The sequence below is a fragment of the Cryptomeria japonica genome, chromosome 10 (genome assembly GCF_030272615.1).
Source record: "Cryptomeria japonica chromosome 10, Sugi_1.0, whole genome shotgun sequence".
NCBI classification, from domain to species: domain Eukaryota; kingdom Viridiplantae; phylum Streptophyta; class Pinopsida; order Cupressales; family Cupressaceae; genus Cryptomeria; species Cryptomeria japonica.
The window spans coordinates 599,927,026-599,953,326 of record NC_081414.1 but is presented as its reverse complement, the minus strand read 5'-3'; the positions used below and the strand labels follow the sequence as shown (position 1 = coordinate 599,953,326).

General features: G+C 34.8%; 1 protein-coding gene across 1 annotated transcript; it reads right to left on the bottom strand.

Annotated features, from left to right (window-relative positions):
- Positions 1–3,941: 3,941 nt before the first annotated feature.
- Positions 3,942–4,833, bottom strand: LOC131049286 (uncharacterized). Its single transcript, XM_059213541.1, has 2 exons — positions 4,606–4,833; positions 3,942–4,287 (listed from the first exon to the last, which is right to left on the bottom strand). The coding sequence occupies exons 1-2, from the start codon at positions 4,802–4,804 to the stop codon at positions 4,028–4,030; spliced, it is 459 nt and encodes a 152-aa protein (XP_059069524.1). The 5' UTR covers positions 4,805–4,833; the 3' UTR covers positions 3,942–4,027.
- Positions 4,834–26,301: the final 21,468 nt, after the last annotated feature.

Genomic DNA, 26,301 nt, shown 5'->3' with positions numbered 1-26,301 from the left:
CTTAGATAACATGATAGATACATTAATATATAAGGCAATAAGTAGATAGAATATGGGTGTAAATATCACCACTAGATTACTCATTTAGACCAAATAACAAAGAAAATCTTGGAGTTGATGAGAATAAAGGGTGACATGTCTGAATAGAATTGTTAGTACTTTAAAAATAAGTAAGATACAGTTAAATGTGTTGATAAATAATAAAATTTTGCAGGCATGTGACAAATATTTTGTGTCCATAATATAATCAATGATATAACCATCAAAAGGGATATGTTAGTATGTTGCATGCAAAAGGTTCTTGAAGAAAGGGAACAACTCAATAGGATTAGGGACGATTTTGAATATTTTATATTGTAGGTAATGAATCTAGATCTAGCTGATATGAATAAGCTTATTATAGCATCAATATAGGTGATTCAATAGGATATTAAAAGTAAGTTAAAACTAGACAAAAATATAGTAGACTAGAATAAATGCAATTTGAGAAAAAAAATTAAAACTTTAGATAATGGCTTGCATGATATGAATAATCAACTTGATTTTTTAGTACAATGTGTCAAGATTCAAAGTTTAGGTTCAATGTATTTCAAGGGCTGTATATTGAGAAGCTAACCAAGTGCTTAAATGACTACTTGGAATACAAGAAAAAAAGGTCAACAATGAGCAGAGAACTTTGAAATTTTTTGAATATATTTTGACGTCAAGCCAAATCTAATGTTATTATTAAGATAATTATTCTTTAATTCTTTATTTTATTTGTAATATAATAAAAAATTGCTAATAGTGGGCCCCATTCAATAAATAAATATGGTCCCTTTAAAAAAAAATCAATGGAGAACTTTGTTTCAGTTTCAAAAGAGATTCAAAATTGATGTAAATTGATGCATGTGTTTATTTCTGAAAGCTTAAGTTAAGATGTTATTTTTGAAAGTCTTCAAAATTGGAGATATTTGCATCAACTCTTTATTCAGTAGTTAGTATAGGTTAACTAAATGTATTCAACCCTTCCTTTTCTCTAAAAAAGGATCATTAAAGATTGTAAAAGGGTTGCCTCTTTTAATATTAAAATTTTTAGTGAGATAATGTTTAGAACTGTTAGATTTGCAATATTTAGAGAAATAACATCAAATGAAAGGACAAGATTAAGATTTCGATGTATTGAAATTTTGCCAAAATCAATAAAGATCTAGCTTCTTTGAATATTTATTCATTCCACATGTGAAATACATTGGATCAATGATATTTAACTTATATTAATTCTGAATTCCATAGAAGATTGCATTCACTTTTTGTAAGATTGAACATCTATTAATTTTGGTAAAGTGGATTTAAAGTAAATCTTTCAAATTTTATTATTTAAAGATTGAAATCATTATGATAAAATAATTCCTCCATAAATGTTTAGGTTATTCCTCAACCCTATTCTTTTTTATTTTCCTTAAAATTTGATAGATTACATATATATAGAATCATTTTGAGAAAAGAAATATAATTTCTAAATTTAGAAAATTATAAAGGCCCCTTAAGAAAACCATCCACATTTATACGATGAGTCAAGCAACACCATTGTGATCCAACTATAAAAATATTTGAGATAACACATCTTAGATTTGTCATAGTTTTAAGAGAGATAAGATAGTTTATTTTCATGTCATTTGGACCATCAATAGATTTAGCACTAGAAATAGAGCATCTTTTCTAGAAATTGAAAAATATAGTTTCTTTTATTCCTAAGAGATATAAGAGAATTCTTAGATCTACTCGTAATAAAGGAGACCTCTTATAACTCTCTCAACGTAGAAAACAATGAAGTGATAAAGGAAAAAGTAGAGGTGAATTAATTGATTATATGATCTCTCCACTTAATACTCAAATTATAATCAACCCTACTCCCACATAAATAGTTCCAATAGTAACCATGGTTTATTTTCAGCTAGATCAATCTCCTCTTGGTCAAATTCTTGGTAGGTTCTATGATCTTCCCAAGAATTTTGAGAAGCTATGTCTTAAATTCATCTGTGGGGATTAAAAATTTGTAGAAGAATACCAAGCTAGGCTTTCAAAGATGCATTTATTAGAGTAAATATTGAACATAAATATGTTTCTTGTAGAATTTTCTCCTTTTCATTGAGATATTTTCCCTACTACTACTACCTTAGCTTACCTACATAATCCATCACCAATCGACAAATTCTAGAATAAAAATTTCTTTACTAGTTTAAGATTTATGTCGATTCTTTTATGTGATATTAAAAATTCATCTGAGAAAGAATGAATTGAACCTATTATCATGTTTGATAATAGATTCCAAATATTAAAGCTCTACAGGATTGGGATAAGCACATTAAGCTCATCTTAAAGGTAGGGTTACTTGGCATTAGGGTTTCATCCAAATTTTACTCTATATTGTAGGTATAGCCATTGACTTAATGGTTAAAAGCCAACCATTCACTCCATTGAAAATTTAAAAAAATCATTTAAAACATTTTTAATAAATCATTTGTAGTTAATTATTTTGCCACATAGATGCATAGTTTATTATTGTAAACCTTTGCTAAAACTATTATGAACCTATCAATGACAATGTTATCAGAGGACTAAATTGGATGATGAATGTTACTAGGTTGATGTTGTTGTATGCAACTAGGAATCGATATATCTATAGGGATTTGTGACCAAGTTTCATCTTAATTTGTATCATTCAACCTAGCTACATAAAGTAAGAGATTTGTGATTTGAATGTAGAAAAAATTCAACAAATAATATAGCAATCAAAGCTTAATATAGAGTCATATTTGCGTGAGGCTTTATTCTAGTTTTTCCATATGTTTTATCTGTAAGAAATCTCTTGGATTACCCTCCCAAGCTTGGTAAAGCTTAAAGTGTAGAAGAGGCCCACATTCCTCTTATTCATTGGCCTTTTCAACCCCTATTTTTTGGATAGGTGTCTTCCTATTTGATAAAGTTGCACCTTGTCTATGTCTTGGAAAGATAACTAGGGTTAGGGATTACAAAAATAATAATGTCAATAGTTAAAATTATCTCTTTGGTGATGAATTATTTACAAATCGAAACAAACACCTACAATACAATGATATTTATATTCTATATCGGTGTGATGATCAAAATAAAAGATATTTCATGACTAGTCACACCATGATATACTTGAATTCTCTAAAAAAATAGTCAACCTTATTTATTTATAAATGAAAATTCAATTTAAATCTTTTGTTACTTTAAAAATGATTTCTATTTAAAAATTATAAATGAAATATTGTAAAGAGATAAAATCAACAAAGCATTTATGATGAATGTAAACCTAATATTGAGAATCACATAAAAAATAAATATTTAATGTATTTGAAAGATTAATTTAGATTGTAAGCATGTAAAAAGAAAGCATATAATTCTTTAAGATCCATTATTTATGGGTTCTTCCTAGGTCTTAAGAGTGTTGAAGTTGAAATTCATGATGAAGGCACATGAACCATGGATTTCACTATTTTACATAGTGAAAGTATGATAGTTAAAATTAACTTCCATGCATTAAGAGACTTGTAAGTTTGACAATTTGGTAACACTCTTTTGCAATTTCTACAAGTTTCTTTCAATTAATCTAGTGTCACCTTTCCTTCCAAACTATATTTTCATGAAAACTTGAAAAAAAAACATTTACCAACTGTTTCATCTCTTCTTTCATGCTCCAAAGTTTTGGGTAAGAAGAGCATTCATTACTAACACTTCCCATCCTAAGCCTCTAATCAAAGTTATTTCAGCATATGGAAACATCAAAGTAAATGGCACTTCTAAAACACATTTCAATCTGCCATAAACTAAAAACATATGAAAATGTTTCGTTTAACAATTGCCTGTAAGACACACAATGTGACTGTAGAAGAGCTTCAAGATAAAATAAAAAAAACACAGTTGGCTATATATGAGTCAAACCACCATTCATTTATTGAAGCGAATACATTGCACTGCATCTTGCCTGACCTTACAACAATCTCCCCAAACACATTGATCAACATTCTGCCAAAACTTTTGGCTTAACACAAAACTTCATAAGCCCAGCATTACAGTGAGTTGCATTACCCATACCACATGCAAAACAATAATTTTGGTGCTTTTTCAATTTAAAAGCGTATCCCCCTCCACTTCCTTGGGTGGGACCTGCCAGCACTCTTCCAGGGCTAAGAATACATGCCCTATAATTGTGGATGTTTTTCAGGAGCACCACACTGTGAGGGAACGGGCTTGATGGTGGACTAGAATACTTAAACACTGTCCACCAAAAATACAAATCAATTACAGGGAAAAAAAAAATGTAATCAGATTCAATTTGATGAAACTTTTGATGTAATCAGATTCAACTGTGTTTGTATTTCGATTTAAATGCAGTTGAATTCAAAAACATTCATATCTAATCTATTTGAGTTGTGGAAAATTCATATCAACTAATATGAAATTAAATAAGATTGTTTCCAGATTCAACTGTGCTTCTTATAATTTCAATCGACAGACAGTTAAATCCGAAAGTATTCTTATCTAATCTACATGAACTGTGAAAAACTCATATCAACTATTGTATGAAATTCTTACCAAGAAAATCATTGACACAAATTTTGCCAGCCTTTGATACCCAGTCATCATAGTTGTAACCATAATGCCATCCTTCATTTCCTCCCACAATGATGGATTTTGCATCAGCATACTCAACGTTCATAGTCCAGCCCCACAAAAGGATTACCATAATTAAACAGAAAAAACTCCATTGCCTGTAAATCTTCAAAGCCTCCATTGCACCTTCCAGTCACAGAAAAATCATTGGGCAATACATCTTTATATACATCCTCCATAGTTTAAAAAATTGCAGAGCATTAGCATGAGCCAGCTTAGATCACAGAAACCAAGATGGACATCTACGTTCCGTTGACGGCAAGAAAATTTAATGGAGGATCATTTATTTCAATGATAATATTCTTTAGTAAAAATCAATGTATTAAGTCCAACTTTCTGAATTTTTAAATTATTGATGTCACTGTAATTTCCGAGGACATGAGCAGCTCACATGGCTGTCACTATTTCTGTATTTCTTTTGCATGTAAATTCACGTAAAGAGGTTGACAAAGGAATTTAATAATGCGAGGTGTGCAATTTTATGGATACATATTTTTCGTACATGTGAATTAGCCTTCAATCTCGGGTGTTCAAGAGGTCAAGAAACGAGGCAGATCTTTTAATAATTTAGAATTGAATTTATGTTAGGTACCCAAAATATGCTCTGTTTAAACATTAATTGGCACATTGGACCTTAACTACTAGTCTTTTTTTCCTTTTTCTTCAACAAAATGTCAAAATCAGAGCACCTATGAGTGTCATGGAAGACTACAATGCAAAGTATATGTATATATCTATATTGATAATTTAATTGCAATGGTAAAATTTGTATCAATTTCTATTTAATTTTGTTTAATATGTTTGTATATTGATATATGGTATAGTCTTATGTGAAGTAAAAAAAATTCTACATATTTTCATGTATTTGGTTTGATTTTATTTGCTTTTTAAACAATATCTTATACATTTCACATTTTTTTGCACCTTCATATCTAGACATTGATTTTTCGTATCAAAATTACTCTTTTTCTAGCATAGGTTAGTCTTGAACGTCTGCAAAACTAAGATCTAAAAATTATAATTTAAAATGTTCTTACTCTTGCTCATTTTATTCCCACCATTAGTTGACTTAGTACACATTTTGCATGATTATTGTTATGTACTAGTATTTGAAGACATTCATTTAGACTGTAACAGATCCAAGAATCATCAATAATTAAAAACATATCATTTAAATTCAAGCAACATCCACTATAGGAATCTTTCAATTTAGAGCCCTAAAAAGAACTAAAATCTCCATCATCATTTTAAATCATTTGTAGGACTAAAGATTGATATAGTTGATCATTTTGATGAATGTAAACCTATTATTTTATGGGGATTCACTGAAGAACACGGGTTAGTGCAAGATCATGGGGGGCCAAAAAGTGGCGATGTGAAAAAAATAGCCTTTTCCACTCGCCTAAAAATGCGAAAATCCATGTTGACTTTTTGCTTGGCTTGGGTGTCAGTACGCATTGGCATTGGATATATCCGATTTGCTTAGGTAATTTTAAATTAAAAAATAAATTATATATTATATATTATATAATATATGATATAATATAATATAATATATTATATAATACATATTATATATTATATAATATAATATATAATATGTATTATATATTATATATTATATAATATGTATTATATAATACATAATATGTATTATATAATACATAATATATAATATAATATAATATTATATTATATATTATATAATACTTAATATAATATAATGCTATTTTAAAATAATTTAACTATAAAAATCCGATATCTGTTAAAATCGGATATCCGATTTTTTTAGACAATATAAGTGGACTGTGATAGCCCATGGGTTATTTTTCACCCACGGGCTGTGCGATTTATTTCAAATCCGATATCTGATTTTGTGACCTAAATTTGCAAAAAAATCCATTAAAAGGTAGGATTTTTATTGTTTTTCATCATTTTCATTCAAATTTTTGTATATTTTTTAATGTTTATTTGTTTTTCATTCAAAATATGTTTTTATCATGAAAACTAGGTTTTTTTTAAATCAAATACAAAATTGTTCAAATTTGTTAACTAAATTCAATTGTTTACATTCAATTAGGTTAAAAATGGAGGATAACAGTGAAAACATTGATCAATCACAATCGCAACTACCAAACCATCCTGCACAAAACCCTCCTTTGCCAAACCCCCCCTCAATTCAGGATTTAATTGCACAAAATTAGAACCAATTGAGGGGGATTGCAGATGTCTATAATAGGATCCCTCGCCTCAACCCAATTTTTGATCCCCTCACGTCGATCATAAAGAGTATAGAAACCGTCACTAAGGAGCACAATGTTGCTCTTTTGTGGTGAGATTCTATGAGGGAACAATATGCAAATGGCTTGTCCTATAAGGAGATCAAGGTTCTCGAGATATCCAAAGCTGCTATCGCCGCATCGTTTGTGAATCCCCGCATTGGTCAACCCGTAGACCCCCCTAAAAAAAAACTTTCTATGAAATGGTGCACAAATGATGGTATTATGAAAAAATTTTGGGATCGTTGGTGGATTGTTTTAGATAAACCACCCAACAACAATCTTGATGTCCCCTTCTACTTCATCAAAAAATTGTATGCTGAGTTTGTTTTAGGAAAACATGTAAACTACTTTCACATCCAACCTTTCCAAGGTGTGGGTTTAGGTACACCCCAAAATAGACTAGGGGCAGTTAGAGTAGTTCAGGGCCCATATGTCCTCCCTTCTCCTATTGATCCCCCACCTCCAGTGCAACATCCATATATCATCTATGAGGCAGCGTCACAGACCATATCAGCTATTCACTCTTTGAGTAACCTTTTGGTTTCTCAGGCTGGGGCAATAGCTTAGCCTACTTTTGATGGTAGCGGTGCATCTGGTGGCGCTGACACGTCCTCCTCGGCTCCACACATTTGTGTGCCCCATAGTTGTGTCATGTGTGGGCATGTATGCTTGGGTCCAGTTGGACAGCCTGTTGATCCTCCTGCGCACACTACAAATTATGAGGTGCATGAGATGCATGATGCACCATATGTTATGATACACAGTGGAGGATACCATGGAGAGTCCTCACATGCTAGAGGCGAGGAGGCACCTTCATCATACATTGATGATGTAGTGGTAAGATTTGTATTTTCACAGTTCATTCTATATTTTTAATGGATATTTATAATCTAGATAATATTAAGTACTAATTTTTATTTACATGATCTATTTAACAGTTGATGACAGAGGAGGAGTTGACACAGATCCAGGAGGGCACCTTGACGACCATTTCATTTGGCCTTGATAGCTTTACGGTACATATATTATTGCACCTAGTTGTTTGTATTTTATTGCACATGCATGTTCATCATTTATAATGGTATTAATTAGATTATGTAGTAACTTGCATGTATATCTTATTTTACTCTTGTAGGGCACAAGTAGCATGAGTGTGGGGCTGTGTGATTCAGGATCTAGTAGTGCAGTTGGAGATAAGGGAAAGGTAATTGAATGCAAATATGATTGCATGAATAGTTTAAATAACTTATAATGATTATACATGTCTAGACATAGATTGATAGTTTCATATACTTGTTGTGTATAGGTACAAAAAATCCTTGGCTTCACATCCTTGTTGACTACACCCACTATACCTGAAGATGAAGAAGAAGAGATGCCTCGAGTATATGTGTGTTTATTTTATTTTGTGTTTAGTAGATATAATTCGTTATTATCAGTGACAACTATATGCTAACTTGTATCAATGTCATGTTTGTGAACATATGTAGGTTTTGTATGAAAATATTGAAAACATACCTCCTGTACCAAAGACATACATCAAGAGTCCTCCAAAGCTAAAGAGAAAACGTGGAGATGATGTAAACAAGAATAGTTCAATTATAGTTCATTTTTATGTTAACTTTTCGAATGTGAGTTATATAATATAACTAATCTTAATCATGGTTTGTTTTTTCTTGTGTAGTATCCTTCAGAGCCGTGTAGTACGGCGAAGAGGATCGATTTTGATGATCCATCAGTAGCTTAGGATGTTATAGATAGTTTTGGGATGCTTACATGTCTAGTTGGCATGCATATTTTGTATATAGATATACATTCACGTATATAGACATACATTTTGTTTGAGTTGGCGTTTATGCCATATTTGTGTATGGACATACACTTGTAATCATTTGACATTTTCATATATACAGAAGTTGATATTTGATCATATAAATTTTTGCTCATGTGTGCATGGTGTTATCATGGAAAACTTTAATCTTCAATCCAATAATTAACAATGGTTATTTAATGAACAATACAATTCATTTCATTTCATCATAAGTGTTGTTTATATAATGAACAATACAATTCATTTAATGAACAATACAATACAACACAATTCATTTAATGAATGTAATACAATACAATTCATTTCATGAACAATACAATACAATTAATTTAATGAAGAATACAACACAATTCATTATTACCCTATGCATTCTCCTATTCCCCCCCCCCATTCGATTGAACACTCAGGGTCATACCCTACCGACATCATCCCTTGAGCACCCTAAGTGCTAAAAATTGTCAAACTTTGACGGGCCCTAACTCGGAATCTGTGGAACCTGGGAACGATCCATTTGAACCTACGGGGCCACTAGAGGGGTCCCTACAAAAGCATATCTATGTTTTTCAAGTTTCCTTATGGTTTTATTAGGGCAGCATTTTTTCAGTTGGCAAAAAAATCGTCAGTCTCATTCAATCGAATGTTGTCGCATGACCAATTTCTCATTCTACTCATCATGATCATGAACCGCTAGTTTCAACATGTCCAGTTAGGAATTATTACCCTATGCATGCTCCTATTTTACCCCCCCCCCCCCCCACTCAGTCGAACGCTCCGGGTCATACCCTACCGACGTCGTCCCTTGAGCACCCTAAGTGCTGAAAAATGTCAAATTTGATGGGCCCTAACTCAGAATCCATGGCACCTGCAAATGATCTGTTTGAACCTAGGGAGCCACAAGAGGCGTCCCTACAAAATCCTATCTTGGTTTTTCAATTTTCCCTATGGTTTTATTAGGGCAACATTTTTTCAGTTGGCAAAAAAATCATCAGTCTCATTCAATCGAATGTTGTCACATGGCCAATTTCTTGTTATGCTCATCATGATCATGAACCATCGGTTCCAACATGTCCAGTTAGGAATTATTACCCTATGCATGCTCCTATTCCCCCCCCCCCCCCCACTCGGTCGAACACTCGGGGTCATACCCTACTAGCGTCATCCCTTGAGCACCCTAAGTGCTAAAAATTGTCAAACTTTGACGGGCCCTAACTCGGAATCCATGGCACCTGTAAACAATTATTTTGAACCTACGGGACCATGAGTAGAGTCCCTACAAAATCCTATCTTGGTTTTTCAAGTTTCCCTACGGTTTTATTAGGGCAACATTTTTTCAGTTGGCAAAAAATCGTCATTCTCATTCAATCGAATGTTGTCGCATGGCCAATTTCTCGTTCTTCTCATCATGATCACAAACTGTCAGTTCCAACATGTCCAATTAGGCATTATTACCCTATGCATTATCCTATTCCCCACCCCCCCCCCATTCGGTCGAACGCTCCCTTGAGCACCCTAAGGGCTAAAAATTATCAAACTTTGATGGGCCCTAACTTAGAATCCATGGCACCTACGAACGATCCATTTGAACCTACGGGGCCACGAGAGGGGTCCCTACAAAATCCTATCTCGATTTTTCAATTTTTCCTACGGTTTTATTAGGGCAGCATTTTTTGAGTTGGCAAAAAAATCGTCAATCTCATTCAATGAAAAAATATAGATAAACAAGCATTACACTATAGACACATAATGATCATCAATATTTCCGTGTATTATATACACATAATTACTAGTACATTTGCATGTGACATCCATGAACGAATATGCAAACGTGATTTTTCATCATTATCAATACAACTACACCAATGTACTCATGTACAGATACATTGTATATCATCAATATAACTAAACCAGTTTGCTCATGGATGTCGTATATCATCATATAAAAGTTACATCAATTCACATCCATATACAAATACAACATCCCACTTCATTTGCATCAGACATCCTCATGTCCCGAGAGAAAAGCTTACGTACAACAATGCCTGCATATAAATGAAGACCAAAATAAGCAACCTTTTTATGTGGAATGAATGTGCAACAAGAAACAAATTATAACACTTAATACAAATTATTTTGTAAAATTATGAATAGATCATTTGAAATATTTTTAAGACGTATAAGATTGTATAATTACGAAACTTACTAGTTTGTCTACAAAGTCTACAAGCATAACTTTGAAGAAAGACGCATGTTGATTAAAGCCCTTCTCACTGCATTTCTCTACATGGTTGAAGACGATGGTAGATATTGTCATTTCTAAATGGCAATACATTCACTTGACATAGTGTGTGAAAGTTTACAAAATTTAATCACATTGACAAAGTGAGGGACTTAGTGCTTATGCACAAAATTTAATCTCATTAATGCACAAAGGAATATGTACCATCACCAAGAGTAAACTAGTCAATGACGAACGATCTAGCATGAACCTGTATTTTTAAGAATTGTTAGTCTACACATAGAATGCATGCATGAACATAAAGGCTTTGTGATAATCACTTCAACTGAAGTGCATGATAATAAATGAAAAGGTGGGATTATATACCATAAAAATACGTCCCTTCGAATTATATCAAGAGAACCCACTATGTTGACTCAAAAATCATAATGCGATAGTGTTGTATATCATCAACAAGAGCTCCATGAGCATAAAGGTTTTGCGATAATTATATCATCAAAAATTTTCAAATATTGTTGTCTAATAACAAAAATTGTAAAGCTCATCAAATCCATGATAATAAGTCGTGTTGCAAAAATACATCCCTTTGAATTATATCGAGTGTACCCACTATGTGCATACAAAAACCGTGTTGCCAAAAAAAGTGTTTATCAATAGACCTGCATTTTGAACACATCCTTAATATACACGTAACAAACTTGAACATTAAGGTTTTATGATCATTGTTTGAAATGAAATGCATGATAAAAAAAAATAAGGCACCATTAAAGACCTACTACTCAAGTATGCCTGAAGGGTCATCTATTTGCTTAAGAGTATCCAGTATTGCTTCATGATCAGTAGTAGTCACTGTCCATAGGTCTTTGGTCTTCGGTTTTGCTTGATGCTTCAACAACTTGACATTTATAGCTATAATAAGGTGTGAATACATGAGAATGGTTTTGTGTCTCTCATAGTCATCAAATGCAGGTATACCATTCTTTCTAATCATATATGTTCACAACCAAGTTCCCACAACAATAACTGAACCTATAGGATATGTGAACCCAACATCATTTGTCATTGGTTGTGTTAGCTTCTGTTTTCCCTGTACACATCGTACCAACCAATATTTTGATATATCTTCATTCCCTTGCAGTGCAACAACTGCAAAAACATGTCTTGGTTGTACAAGATCTAATAGACGATCATACTCAAGTGAACTTTCCATGTCATCGTTTGACAAGGATATTTTTTGAGATAAAGGAGTTAGATATTGAGGAACCCACGTATCAACCCACTCACTTGAATCACACTGATCCCAATCACATTGAATGCAACTTTGACAAAAACAATCCAACGCTCGTGTCCAAATGGTCCATGTACTTGCATCTGAGCTAAAAAATGAATGCATCTTTGAAGAATCTTTAATTGTTTGATAATCCAATATGTATCCCATTGTGCCCTCCTCAACCAACCAAAAGAATCTGGTCACTGCTAAATCAAGAGTACCTCCATGTGACAATGTTGAACTACACCAATCAATAATAGAATGTGCATCAGATAAATTTGCACCCGAAATACTCAATTGCTCCTTAAATAGAGCTCTCTTCAAACATGCACCTGCTCCATCATGTTCCCCCTTCCCATGCCCTGCCTCAAAAAACACTAAATACAAGGTATACGCCTCTCTACATGCATTTTATTCAACCAATAAAACATACGAGCATTCTTGAATTGACCCATATAGGTATTTGACCATATGATAGGTCGATCAATTGCAATATCTTTCTCATGTAAGAACTCAAAAAAAATCTCGAAAGAATGTTGCACATACTCGGAGGAGTGTGATCTATCATCACTCATATAAAAATGATACTCCCTAATTATCTTCCTATCCTCTTTTGTACTATCAGGAGCATGTCTATATGTAATGTGAACAAAAATAGCAATTTGGATTGAATTGTAGTACTGAGATTGTACCTCATTCTGTGGTTGCAATGTATAGTTCTCTGCAAAATCAACCACCGATACAATAGTGCCAATCAAGAAAGAGTTCTTACACATCCTGAACTATTGATCCAACCACTTGGACCTATGGGTGTGCCTTGCATACTTGTAGATAAGATTTTCCTTAAAATCCAAAATAAAATCAGCAACACTCACTTCTCTTGAGACTAATTCTCATCTCGAACCTTCACCTCCACTCTTCAAAGTATATTTCACTGTCTTATATCTTTTTTTCTCAACATAATTATTTCCAAACTCGTGTTTGTTGCCCCCATGAAAACATGAAACAAACTTTGACAACTCGCCACATTGTGAGCACTTCTCATTCAAACAATCAATTCTATAGAAATAGTAACCATCATCTCTAGGGCATAAAATAGATCTTTCAAGTCTCTTGATGATCTCGAAAATATCATTGCACCACACTCCTACAACATCTCATTAGTATGCATCGTAGAACGAACATGGCATAAAGTTCATGGTACATTGAAAACTCCACATGGTACTTGCAACAACAAGTATTACAAATCTTAAGAGGTACACAATAAAATGGCTTCAAAGATTCAAAGGCCCTTTGTGATATTTACAATGTTGGATGTACTTCATAAAAAAAATTGTACAACATTGTTTGGCTTGATTCCAAGAAATGTTTGGGATGCGGTTTGCGGTCTCGGTTGTCGATTCTTAATTTCAAAACGTCCTTTACATTGGGTGATACTCTAGAATTAGAGTGCCAAAATTGTTGAATCTCCTCCTTCACATTGTCAGTCAACTTTCTATCAACACGTGGAAGCCTCCCACCAAAAACCCATGTATCATGTTGAAGTGGATCATCAAATCTTTGTCTTCGTGCAAGTGCTCTATACAAAGTTTTACAGTTTATGTTCAAATCAACATAAGTTTGTCTCATTTGACGAGCCTTCCTCAATTGATGGCTTACTAAGGAGGTTGTAATCACTCTTCGAGCGACTCTCTTATCTCTTTCCTTGGTATTCTTTCCAATAGAATTGAGAGCATCAAATAAATTCTTGGCAATAATAGAATTTCTCTCCATCTTCTTGTTCATAGGAATCTTCAATTTGTTTAGCAATGGTCTCATCTTTATCATCTTTAGCAATTGAACAAAAAATTGGCATTGCTCGGTCAATGTCATTGCTAAAATTTTGGTCGAAAAATTATGTAGCCCACAATCGAACGGTTCTTGTTGACCTCTTGCCTTCAAGATTCACAATAATGTTCTCATCAATTTCAAGTAGCCATTTTGGGGTTCTTGAAGGTCTTGGATTTGGAATTTGTCTTTCATCCTTGAGAGGATCTTCATTTCTGAAGTAATTAGGTGTTACATATTGTTCACTTGGTTGAGAAATTCCACCTTCAATGTCAAAGTTTTCCACATTTTCATCTCCAATGTCAAAATTTTCCACATGTTCACCTCCTATGTCAAATCCCAAATTTTTACTTTCCATTCTCATGTCATGTTGAGAATTTTCATTATCACTTTCAACCTGTTCAACATTTTCACTTTCAAAATCTACATTTTCATTTTCAATAACTTGCTCAACATTTTCAAATTCAATTTCCTCTTCACTTGAAGTAACATTAGCAATATTTAACATACCTTGTCTTCTCCTCCTATGACCTTCTCTATCTCTTTCTCTATACACTTCAATTTGGTCATTTGAAACCTTTCTTTTGCGTTTAGACTTCCAACGATTATTACTCCTCATTTACCTCCACAAAGATGCTCCTAAATGATTGACAATGTAATATTTGACTTTAAGAATCTCTCAAAAGCACAAATTTGTCTCAACCTATCTGAAAACCCGTGATTGTCGACAGAAAATAGAATATGAAGAATGTGGGCCGTTGGAATGCACAAAATGGCCCACAAGGCTCTTTTTTACTTACAAAAATCGGATATCCGATTTTAATGTATAAATTTGTGGTTCCCAAAATTATTCTTGTTGCCGCCTTTTTTTACTATTGCCACATTAATGGCAGTGGAAGAAATCGGATATTCGATGAAATCTGATATTCAATTTTAGTACTCATATTTTAGAGGGAGAGATATTAGGGGAGAGAGGGGGGAGGGGTAGGGAGAGAGAGATATTAGGGGAGAGAGAGAGAGAGAGAGAGAGAGAGAGAGAGAGAGAGAGAGAGAGAGAGAGAGAGAGAGAGAGAGTGAGACGGGAGGGAGGGGATAGGGGGAGAGAGAAATATTAGGGGAGAGGTGAGAGAGATATTAGAGGAGACAGGAGGAGGGGGGAGGGGGGAGGGGGGGAGAGATTAGGGGAGAGGGTGATGAATACTAAGAGGGGGGTGTGAATTAGTATGCCCAAAAATTTAACCAAACTCTTAAGCAATTTTACTACAGACTGGTATAGTAGTTTAAACAACAAACCAGTTAAAACATAGATAAGCCAAATAGAAAATAAAGCATTCACCCACAAAAGCACAATCACCATAACATAATATATTTTGACATGGAAACCCAAATGGGAAAACCACTGTGAGTAACTCACAAGTCAACTATCTGCATAATAGTGACTAGACCGGTTAAGGCCTTACAATGTTCTTCACTAGAACAGATCCTGTTAGGAATCCAGATCTTTGTTAGGAAATAAGTCCTATTAAAGAATACCCTGTTAAAGGATTTCAGATCCACAACTATGAACCACCTTGTTAGAGGATTTACAATAGGCTTGATTGGGCCTACTCGGTTAAGGGTTTTAGACTTGTTGAAGAGATTAGTAAACAACAAGTAAATGATCTAGAAAGTAGCACAAAATGCTTGATTAGATGCTTGACTGCTCTCTGGTAATGCATTGTAGTATTACTTCAGTCTTCTATCCTTTGCATGTTCAATCTCTATTGCATGATGCTTCTTTAACAACTTCTCTCTTCAATACACACACACATTAAAACCCTAGACATGTTGTCCTTAAATAGGAAGTTGATTTCATGTCAGTCCAATGAGATTGGATTACAATTTCTTAGGTTCAAATCATCTAGACACATTTAGTGACACGACAAAAAAACATCGTCAAAGTGTCGGTGGATGATAACTCATCACACTTTACAAGTTTACCAGTTTAACACAGTATACCGATTACCAGTTAACAAACAAAGACTGGCAAACTAGAACATTGTGTTCCAATCAAAAAAGATTAACTACTGCTAGGGGTCCTCATTCTGCTTGAGGTCTTCATACCACTTGATGTCTTCATACCACTTGAGGTCTTTGGTCATGCTTTCACCGATAAGCTTTGATGAATACTAAGAGGGGGGTGAATTAGTATGCCCAAAAATTTAACCAAACTCTTAAGCAATTTTACTGCAGACAGGTATAGTAGTTTAAACAACAAACAGGTTAAAAAATAGATAAGCCAAATAGAAAATAAAGCATTCACCCACAGAAGCACAATCACCATAACACAAGATATTTTGACGTGGAAACCCAAATGGGAAAAACCATGGTGAGTAAAACTCACAAGTCATCTATCTGTAGAATATTAACCAAACCGGTTAAGGCCTTACAATGTTCTTCACCAGAATAGATCCTGTTAGGAATCCAGATCTCTTTTAGGAGATAAGTCCTATTAAATACTACCTTGTTAAAGGATTTCAGATCCACAACTGTGAAACACCTTGTTAGAGGATTTAAAATAGGCTTGACTGGACCTACCCGAGGGTTTCAGACTTGTCAAAGAGATTAGTAATCAACAAGTGAATGATCTAGAAAGTAGCACAGAATGCTTGATTAGATCCTTGACTGCTCTCTGTTAATATATTGCAACATTACTTCAGTCTTCTATCCTTTGCATTTTCAATCTCTATTGCATGATGCTTCTATAACAACTTCTCTCTTCAATAAAAACCCTAGACATGGTGTCCTTAAATAGGAAGTTGATTTCATGTTGGTCCAATGAGATTGGATTACAATTTCCTAGGTTCAAAGCATCTAGACACATTTGGTAACATGGCACAAAAACACCGTCAAAGTGTCGGTGGATGGTAACCCATCACACTTTACAAGTTTACCGGTTCAACACAGTATACCGATTACCAGTTAATAAACAAAGACTGGAAAACTAGAACATTGTGTTCCGATCAAAAAAGATTAACTGCCGCTAGGGGTCCTCGTTCCGCTTGAGATCTTCGATCATGCTTTGACTGGTAAGCTTCTTCTGCAAAACACCGATAGTCTTCTATAAACAAAGACTATACATACAATGGCATATAATACCAGTTGGAACAATACAACACATACTACCAGTTGAGAATAACTCATACATAAAATAAGTGTGTGTCCATCAATGACAATCACAACTAAACATCATCAAAATGCCAACAATCTCCCCCTTTGGCATTGATGGCAACACTTAGGAAAATTTGACATCTGAGTGCATACAAAAGAAAAATGATGCCATATTCAAAATTACTCCCCCTAAGCATATACACTACTCCCTTTGCCAAAATTACAAGCATGTACATCTTCCATTTGTATGAAATTTTCAATACCACTCCCCCTTTGCCAACAATGACAAAGCAATGCAAACACTCCCTCTTTCACAAAAAATTACCAAAGTTATATTGCATAACATAAAAACTGAGTATATGTTCATGACAATAAAGAGTAAAACTTCTCAAAAAGGAATTTAAAGTTTTTCAGAAAATCCTTCATGTCTGAAGACCAGTAATCAAGAAGTGAGGCAGCAATTTCAGTCTCAGTCTTCATCTGGAAAGCTAATTCTTCCATGGCATCGATAGTGCTCATCTCCTATGTGACAATAATAGCTTCCAAGTTTAGAAATCACATCTGAAGAACCTGCAACTTAGGTAATAGGAGTAGTTGTAGCTCCTGTAGATTTAGAGTCCGCTTGCAGATCTTCGCTTCAATCTTTGCAATCTGTTGTTGGTGGTTCTGAATGGTCTTCCCATACACTGTGAAAGAATCATATGGTACTTTGAAGGTCTCCACATACTGCTTCAGTTCTAATTGGAGTTGACCTTTCTTCTTCAAAGCATCATTATAGAATAGATCGGGTTGGCATATCTTGCTCAAAAGCATTTGTCCTTCGGCCATTGCTAGACTGATATCATCTTTCTGATGGATCATCTTGGTTCTATCCTCCTCAATTTTCTTCACCAGTGCAACATTCAGTTCCTTTTCATGATTTTTCTTTGCAGTGGCCTGGGAAACATCTTCAAGTGATTAAACTTGATCATCCACTACTGTACATAATAGTTTTAGCTTGGCCAGTGAGGAATCAGTACTGGGGAGGTTAGTACCAGGGATTAGATTGGAAAGAGTGTCAACGACAAGTTGAATGACATCATGTTCATTCTTTTTCCTCAGTTCTTTCTTTTTCCTCGGTTCTTTCAATCTATCTTGGGCCAGTTGAATGCTCCTCAGTAGCTCATTTTCATCTACCGATTGGGTATGACAGGCAAGAGTCAAATCGGTGTGACCGGTGGGATCAACCTGCTTAGCCTGATCTTTGGTTGCCTTAGGATTTTGTCCTCCTTCCTTTTCCTTGATCTCCTCTTATCTTTTCTTCTCCTTCTCTTCTTTTTCCTGGGCTTCCTTGTCGGCCTTCTCTTTCTCCTCTTTCTCCTTCTCCACTCACTTCTTCTTTCTTCCTCTCTTCTTCCTTCTTCTTTTCTTCTTCCTTCTCCTACACTCTCTTCTTCTTTCTTCCTCTCTTCTTCCTTCTTATTTTCTTCTTCCTTCTCCTGTGCTCTCTTCTTCTCTTCTTCTTCCTTATACTTCTTTTCTTTCTCTGCTTTCTGCTTTTCTTCTTCTTCCTTCTTTTCTTTCTCCGCTTTCTTCTTCTCTTCTTCCTCCTTTTCTTTCTCTGCTTTCCTCTTTTCTTCTTCTTCCTTCTTTTCTTTCTCTGCTTTCCTCTTTTCTTCTTCTTCCTTCTTTTCTTTCTCCACTTGAATTTTAAGTGCAGTATCCACTAGTGCAACATCTAATCAATCTACATCAATAGGAATAATTTCCCCAGCTTGTCTATTAGCATCAGAGACCTTTTTCATCTGGATAACTTCTTGAGCTCGCATATGAGTGTCTTTTTCCACTACATAAATTTTTCCTCCAAGTAGCTGAAGTCTTCTTCTTCTCATGAAAAAGATTCCTTTGGATTTATCAATAATCTCAAACAATTCTGAATTTGAGGCATCTGGAAAATATTGAGCAAAAAATTTCTCCCTGATTTCTTGTTCCTTTTCAATGGAAATGTGTCATTTATTGTCCAAAGAATCATACAAATATTTAGAAGTAACTGATTTAATATTTGTAGGTGACCAATCATTATCACATAAATATTTGATAAGTTCTTGTTCAACATCCTCCTTTTCACTATCATTGAAATCATCAAAATATTCTTTTAAATCATCAAGAACTTTCCTTCTAATATTCTTTATGGTCCTTTGAGAATGTGTCGTAGGCTTGTAAGAAGAAATATCTATATTTACTAGTGCAGAAGTTGTAGATACATTACCGGTAAGCTTTGTCTTCTTAACTAGTTTCCTTGTCTTCTTTATTTCTTCTTTAGATTCAGTGTCTCCTGAATCCTATGCTTCGTTCTTGGTTTTCCTCTTCCTTTCAAATACCTTTGGCAGAATAGCCTCTGGTTTCTTTTTGGTTGGTGACCTCCTGGTCACTTTAGGACTGGCAACAGATGTAACCAGTGTCAATGTTGATGGAACAACTTTCCGCTTCTTCTGCTTCGGTATAACTATAGGATTAATCCTCTCAGAGTAGGTACCAATCCTTTTCTCCTTTGGATCAAGCGGTGAAGCAAGTAGGGTAGAGGCATACCCAATGATGATATCGTTCACCACTTCATAGCCCATAGGCTCAACTTTCTCTTCTCTGGGCTCAACCACTTCCATTATGCAGTGATCCACTTTGATCATGAAACAAATGTCATCTTCATACTTCTTGACCAGTTCACCTGATATCCTAACTCTCTGCTTCATCTTCAATTTAAACTCATCAAAATACTTGTTCAAAGTCTTCGGATAAGTACTGCTTGTATATTCTCCTTGATTTGCCTTGAAACCAGTAGATCACTTGACCATTGAACATCACCAACTCCCAGAAAATACCGTTGAAAGTAGGAAAACAACCCAACCAGTAGTTGATCGAATTTGAATTTTAGAGAATTATCCTCTTTGATAGATTTCAAATTCTCCATGAGTTGTTTTTGCATACAGGTACACAAGTCATACTCAGCATCATCCTTGATCATCCGATAAGTGGCATGTACCACAGCTATAGGAACAAAGTTCATCCTGCTAGCATAAAATACTCTGTAACTGGTCACCATGCAGGCATACTTCACCAATTCATCTCTTATGGTGTTAACAGTCATTGTCCGCTTGTCGCTCATAGAACCGGTGAGCTCTGTCACTTTGGATTTGGTGATCTTGTGGAGAACAAGGACTTCTCCAACATTGTAGAAACCGGTCACAACATGGATTGCCTTCAGTGTGATATCATGAGTTCATTCAAGATACATTTTGTCACCATGAACCCTGCTGAGAATGATTGTTATTTGATCATCTGTGAATTCTTTGAGGAAATACATGCATTGTGAAATTTCTTCTTCTCAATCACACTATATTCTCGTTTAATCTTCTTGTCTTTCCCACAAAATAAACTTAACTGGGAGTGAATCACTAGAGACCCTAGGTCTTCCAGTTTGCAATCAATATAACCTGAAATATCCCCTTCGACAATGACTCCAACGGGAATTTGAGATAGGGCATTATATTTCACCTTCTTCCTAAGAAACTCGGATGACTCTTCAGGTTTGGTAGAACTAGGAGAGGCTTTGGATGCAGAAGCCATGTCTAAATTATTTTGAATGATAAGAGTGAATCGACGAAAAATACCTTTTCACTCTGAACTAGGGTTTTACGATGTTGAGCACAACACACTTCTCCCAGAGCTTACTTTACCCATCTGACTTCCACACTGATAGCTTGAAATGGCTGCAAAATCTTGTGCAAGATTTCTTTCTGGGTTCTTTCTAATGCAAAATGAATTGCTCTTGTCACGTTGTTCAAGCTAGAAAAATTCTTCTTCAAAAAATAGGTAAGTAAAAATGACGATAAGAGTCACTTTTAAACATGCTCCTACCTATCATAATAAATGCATCACCGATAGGGTACAAACCCTAACTTTACCACTTTATTTCTTCTGTTGGTTGATAGGTAACTGATACCGATAAAAACACTTTACCGATATACACCGGGGGTCCGAAACATTGTTACTGATATGTTCCCCCTTAAGATTTTCAAAGCTCAGTTTTCCGATTCAGGGGTCTCTACACTTGGTGCAGAAAGTGGTACATCTTGTGGCTTCTCTTTAGATTTGTTTTTCCAAATTTTATCCATATTCACTTGAACGGTTTAAACATCAACCTTTCCTTTTGATTTGACCGGTATGTCTCCAGATGGATTCTTTTTCAGCCTGCATGTTTTGGCAATATGTCTTGGTTTGTGACAATGATAGCATACCATACCAGGTTCTCTCCATGGTCCAGTGTTCACCTTCCCATTCTTTCTCCTGCATGTTGCAGCACTGTGACCACTACCATGAAAGATCAAACAAGTTTCTCTCCACCCAATTGCCACTTCATAACCATTTGATCAGTGGTCATATGTTCTATACCAGTTTGGGTTTTGGTTCATAGGAGGTTCTTGGACAATTCCTCTCGGTCTCAGTGTATAGACTCGAGGGTTGTTCATAACCAACCTGCACTCAAAAGATCTATGCCCAAACTTGTTGCATGCATAACAATGACCATTAAATCTACTAGTTCTATCCTTGTGGTTATGCACATTATTTTGTATGTAAGGGAAATTGTTATAAGCCTTACTCCTACACACATTGGTAGTATGTCCTTCCTTGTGACAGTTAAAATATACAAGTTTGAACTTTAGCGTACCTTTGCTTTTACTGTTGTTCTTAGGTACCGGTTTCTCTTTTAGTGCATCAATCTTGGTTCCAGAGGATTCACCTTCCTCATATGCAGAGAAACCAATTCCAGAGGTATCCTTTGATGGCTTTATTAATTCTAGCTTTTGGTCCAACTTCATAGCACTCCAGTTGAACTTTGCAAGTATCTCCTTTGTCTCAGCAAGTTCCTTGGAAAGAGCATCATTGGTCTTCATCAAGGTTTCATTCTAAGAAATGGTTGTATTGAGTTCTGCTTGCATTTCTTCTTTCTCTTCCTTACCCTCTTGCAGATAAGCAGTAATGGTACCAATTTCTTGGTTCAACTTAAAGATCTCATGCTCCTTGTCCTTCACTAGATCTTCAACTTTTCTTTTGTTTTCTAGATCCTAACTCATTCTGATAGCCAGTCCTTCCAACTCCCTCCTTAGGTTAGTTTTGGACTCATTCAGTTTCTCCACTTCTTGGATGAGGGCATCCATGTCTGCTTCATTAGAAGAGTTGTTCTCAGTAATTTCCATCATTTGCTCAGCAAGCTCTCTTCTTTTGGCTAAAGAGGCTTTATACTTGACCTTAATTTCATCATAGGCTCTCTCAGATTCAGCCAAATGGTGAGTGAGTTCCCTCATGTTGTATTTCCCCATATCTTATTTCAAGTGGTTAGACTTAGAGAAAGGTTGGCTCTGATACCAATTGATGACTACTAAGAGGGGGGGCTGAATTAGTATGCCCAAAACATTAACCAAACTCTTAAGCAATTTTACTATAGACCGGTATAGTAGTTTAAACAACAAACCGGTTAAAACATAGATAATCCAAATAGAAAATAAAGCATTCACCCACAGAATCGCAATCACCATAACACAAGATATTTTGACGTGGAAACCCAAGTGGGAAAAACCACGGTGAGTAAAACTCACAAGTCAACTATCTGCAGAATAGTAACCAAACCGGTTAAGGCCTTACAATGTTATTCACCAGAACAGATCCTTTTAGGAATCCAGATCTCTGTTAGGAGATAAGTCATGTTAAAGACTACCTTGTTAAAGGATTTTAGATCCACAACTATAAACCACCTTGTTAGAGGATTTACAATAGGCTTGACTGGGCCTACCCAGTTAAGGGTTTCAGAACTGTCAACGAGATTAGTAATCAACAAGTGAATGATCTAGAAAGTAGCATAGAATGCTTGATTAGATCCTTGACTGGTCTCTAGTAATGTATTCCAGTATTACTTTAGTCTTCTATCCTTTCATGTTCAATCTCTATCTCACAATGCTTCTATAAAAACTTCTCTCTTCAATACACACGTGTTAAAACCCTAGACATGATGTCCTTAAATAGGAAGTTGATTTCATGTCGGTCCAATGAGATTGGATTACAATTTCCTAGGTTCAAAGCATCTAGACACATTTGGTAACACAAAACAAAAACACCGTCAAAGTGTCGGTGGATGATAACTCATCACACTTTACAAGTTTACCGGTTTAACACAGTATACCGATTACCGGTTGATGCTCTGCAAAAAGGATTAGAAAATCTGTTTGATGGCAACACACACAAGAGCACAAGAAACGAACGTTAGTGTTAGCAACAAAAGATTATCCTAAATAGGCATATCAAGAGAGATATTAAGCATGAAATAGAAAGCATATAAACATAGAATAAAATAGCTAATCAAGATGCTCATAGTTGCTCCTCCCTTGTTCCTCTCCTCTCCAAGTCCCAAATGAGTGTAGCTCTCAGCTTTTAGCACTAGCCATGGATGCCATATGGAGATTCAAGATAGTTGAATATGATAAGAAAATGCTATGCAAGTGTAGATAGTGATGCTATGAGAAAGCTCTATGCTAATGCCAGTATAACAACAATACTCTAATGCTTCCTTTTTTTGCTTGAGGAGAAGGGTTCTATTTATAGAAGAAATGGGGAAATGAAGGGTTAAGATTGAGTAATCTTAACAAGGGTTAGGATTGAAAGATATTCAATCCATGTGAGACTTTCAACCCAATCCCATGTTGACAAGTGTCACCATGAGGAGGCTTGAGAGGAGAGATAAGGAGAATTAAATGCTTGAGGGGACATGATGGTTACCCTAGTCAAAGAAATAAATGCTTTGAAGAGACACATGGGTTACATGAGGGTTAAGTTAGGGGTCAAAGTCCTTAACCATGGGTGCAAGTGGAATTAACCATTAATGGTCATGTAAGAGCCATAAGTGGTTTGGAAGACTTTAGAGGTTAATTTATTGAACACACAAAGCATTAATTGTTTTTCAAAGACTTTGGAGTCTTTGAGAAGTGACTCCAATTTGGTTAGGAATGTGACAATATTTAGGGGATGGATTAGGTTAATTAGGAAGGGTTTAGAAGAATCTAGAAGGGGTTTAGGCATGCAAGTGGATTTTGTAGGAAAATGCAAGTGGGAGAAATTTTGGTATTTTCAATTAAAATAAAATCATTTATTTCAATTAAATGGTGTAATTTGCATTTGGATAAATATTCAAATAAATATTAATTTATTTAAATGAGAAAAAGGAAGATAAAGCATTAAAATGCTTGAAGACTTTGAGGGAAACCATTAAAGGCTTGAAGACTTTAAGGAAAAACCATTAAAGTCTTAAGAAGACTTTAAGGGAAGCCATTAAGTTTGAAGACTTTAAGGGAAACCATTAAAGGCTTAAGAAGACTATAGAAGGAAGCCATCAAGTTTGAAGACTTTAAGGGAAACCATTAAAGGTTTCAAGTGGGTGAGGATAAATAGGATTTTAAATAAATAATTTATTTAAAATAGTTGTGCAACTTGTTTTTGTAGGAAAATACAAGTGGGTGGAGGATAAAGGTGATTTAAATAAATTATTTATTTAAAATAATTTTGCAACTTGCATTTGTAGGAAAATGCAAGTGGGTAGAGGATAAAGGTGATTTAAATAAATGTTAATTTATTTAAATGTGAGAGGTGGGATTTTGGGGGAATTTAAATAAATATTAATTTATTTAAATAAATATGATTTATTTATTTAATTAATGGTCTGAATTTGGTTAAGTGAATTAAATCAAATAAATTGAATAATTTATTTAATTAATAGGAGAAGAGGGTTAAGATGAATTAATTAAATATTAATTTAATTAATTATTAATTGATGGTTAAATAATCAAATAAATATTAAATATTCATTTAATTAAGTGGACAGATTTATGTGATTACATTTGCCCCTCTTTGAGATGGTGCGGTTTATCGCGTCGTTTCAAAGAAAGAAAGATAGGTATGAGAAATATGCCCTAGAAATGTTAATTTAGTGAGTGGTATGCCCCCTCGAGAGATGGGCCAAAAAATTTTAAAAAAATTGGGCGGTCTCTCGAAAAAGAACGAGAAGTGGAGGGGAGGTAGAATAGAAGAAATTAGCAACAACAATGAAAGAATGGAAGAAAAATAGAGTGAATACGGAGAAACAACAAGCCAGCGAGTACCCTGAGGTCATGCAAGAGATACATAGCAGATGTAGTGTGGGGTTTGGATTGATGCTATACAATTGATCAAAATTGGTTGGACAATCTGGTGCAATCGGTTTAATTGCCCCGGTCAAGTGAAAGCATGACAGTTTATTGCAGTTGGTCGCTTGGACATGATAAAGTCTGAGTAAGTGAATCAAAGTGACCTGATGTGACTTAGACAATTGATGTAATTGCCCGATGAAGTCAAGGTATATGAAGCAAAATACTCGTTGAGACGTAGACAATTGATGTAATTGTCCGTTGGATTGTGTTTGATTGGTTGATCAATTGATAGTATGTGCGTGTGATGGATGGTTGTGGGGAATCATGGCAGCCCCGTTGAGACTAGGTCATTATGATAAATGCCTGATGTAGTCTAGGATTACCATGATCGATTACCTGTTAAGACTTGAAGATACTTGTTTAGAGTATCTGTTGATAGTCTAGGTGTGTGGGAGTCAATGTATCTGTGTAGTCAGAGTAACTGGCTTAATTTTGTGGATGAGTGAGGATGGGAAGCAATGAAGGGATTAGGATGATGTTGATGATCAATATAGGGAGGGTGAGGGGGGATTCGATGTTAGATAGAAGATATAGAGGACTAGGACCGAGTCCTATGGAAGAAGATGAGTAAAATAGAGTATGCATTATTATGACTATGTATGCATGATATGCAGCTATTATGAATGTATGGATGGGTGGAATGCAACGAAATGCAATATATACAGATGAGATGGAATGACGATCCATGGTGCTTTATTTTTCATCATTGAGCTTTAAAATGTTGTAAGAAAATACAAGCAACTTGACATAAA

Excerpts from the sequence above, each read along its gene's own strand:
- LOC131049286 (XM_059213541.1), bottom strand. The coding sequence starts at position 4,804 with ATGGAGGCTTTGAAGATTTACAGGCAATGGAGTTTTTTCTGTTTAATT. Across the intron at positions 4,288-4,605 it reads TTGTGTCAATGATTTTCTTG|TGTTTAAGTATTCTAGTCCA; the intron begins GTAAGAATTTCA and ends TTTGGTGGACAG.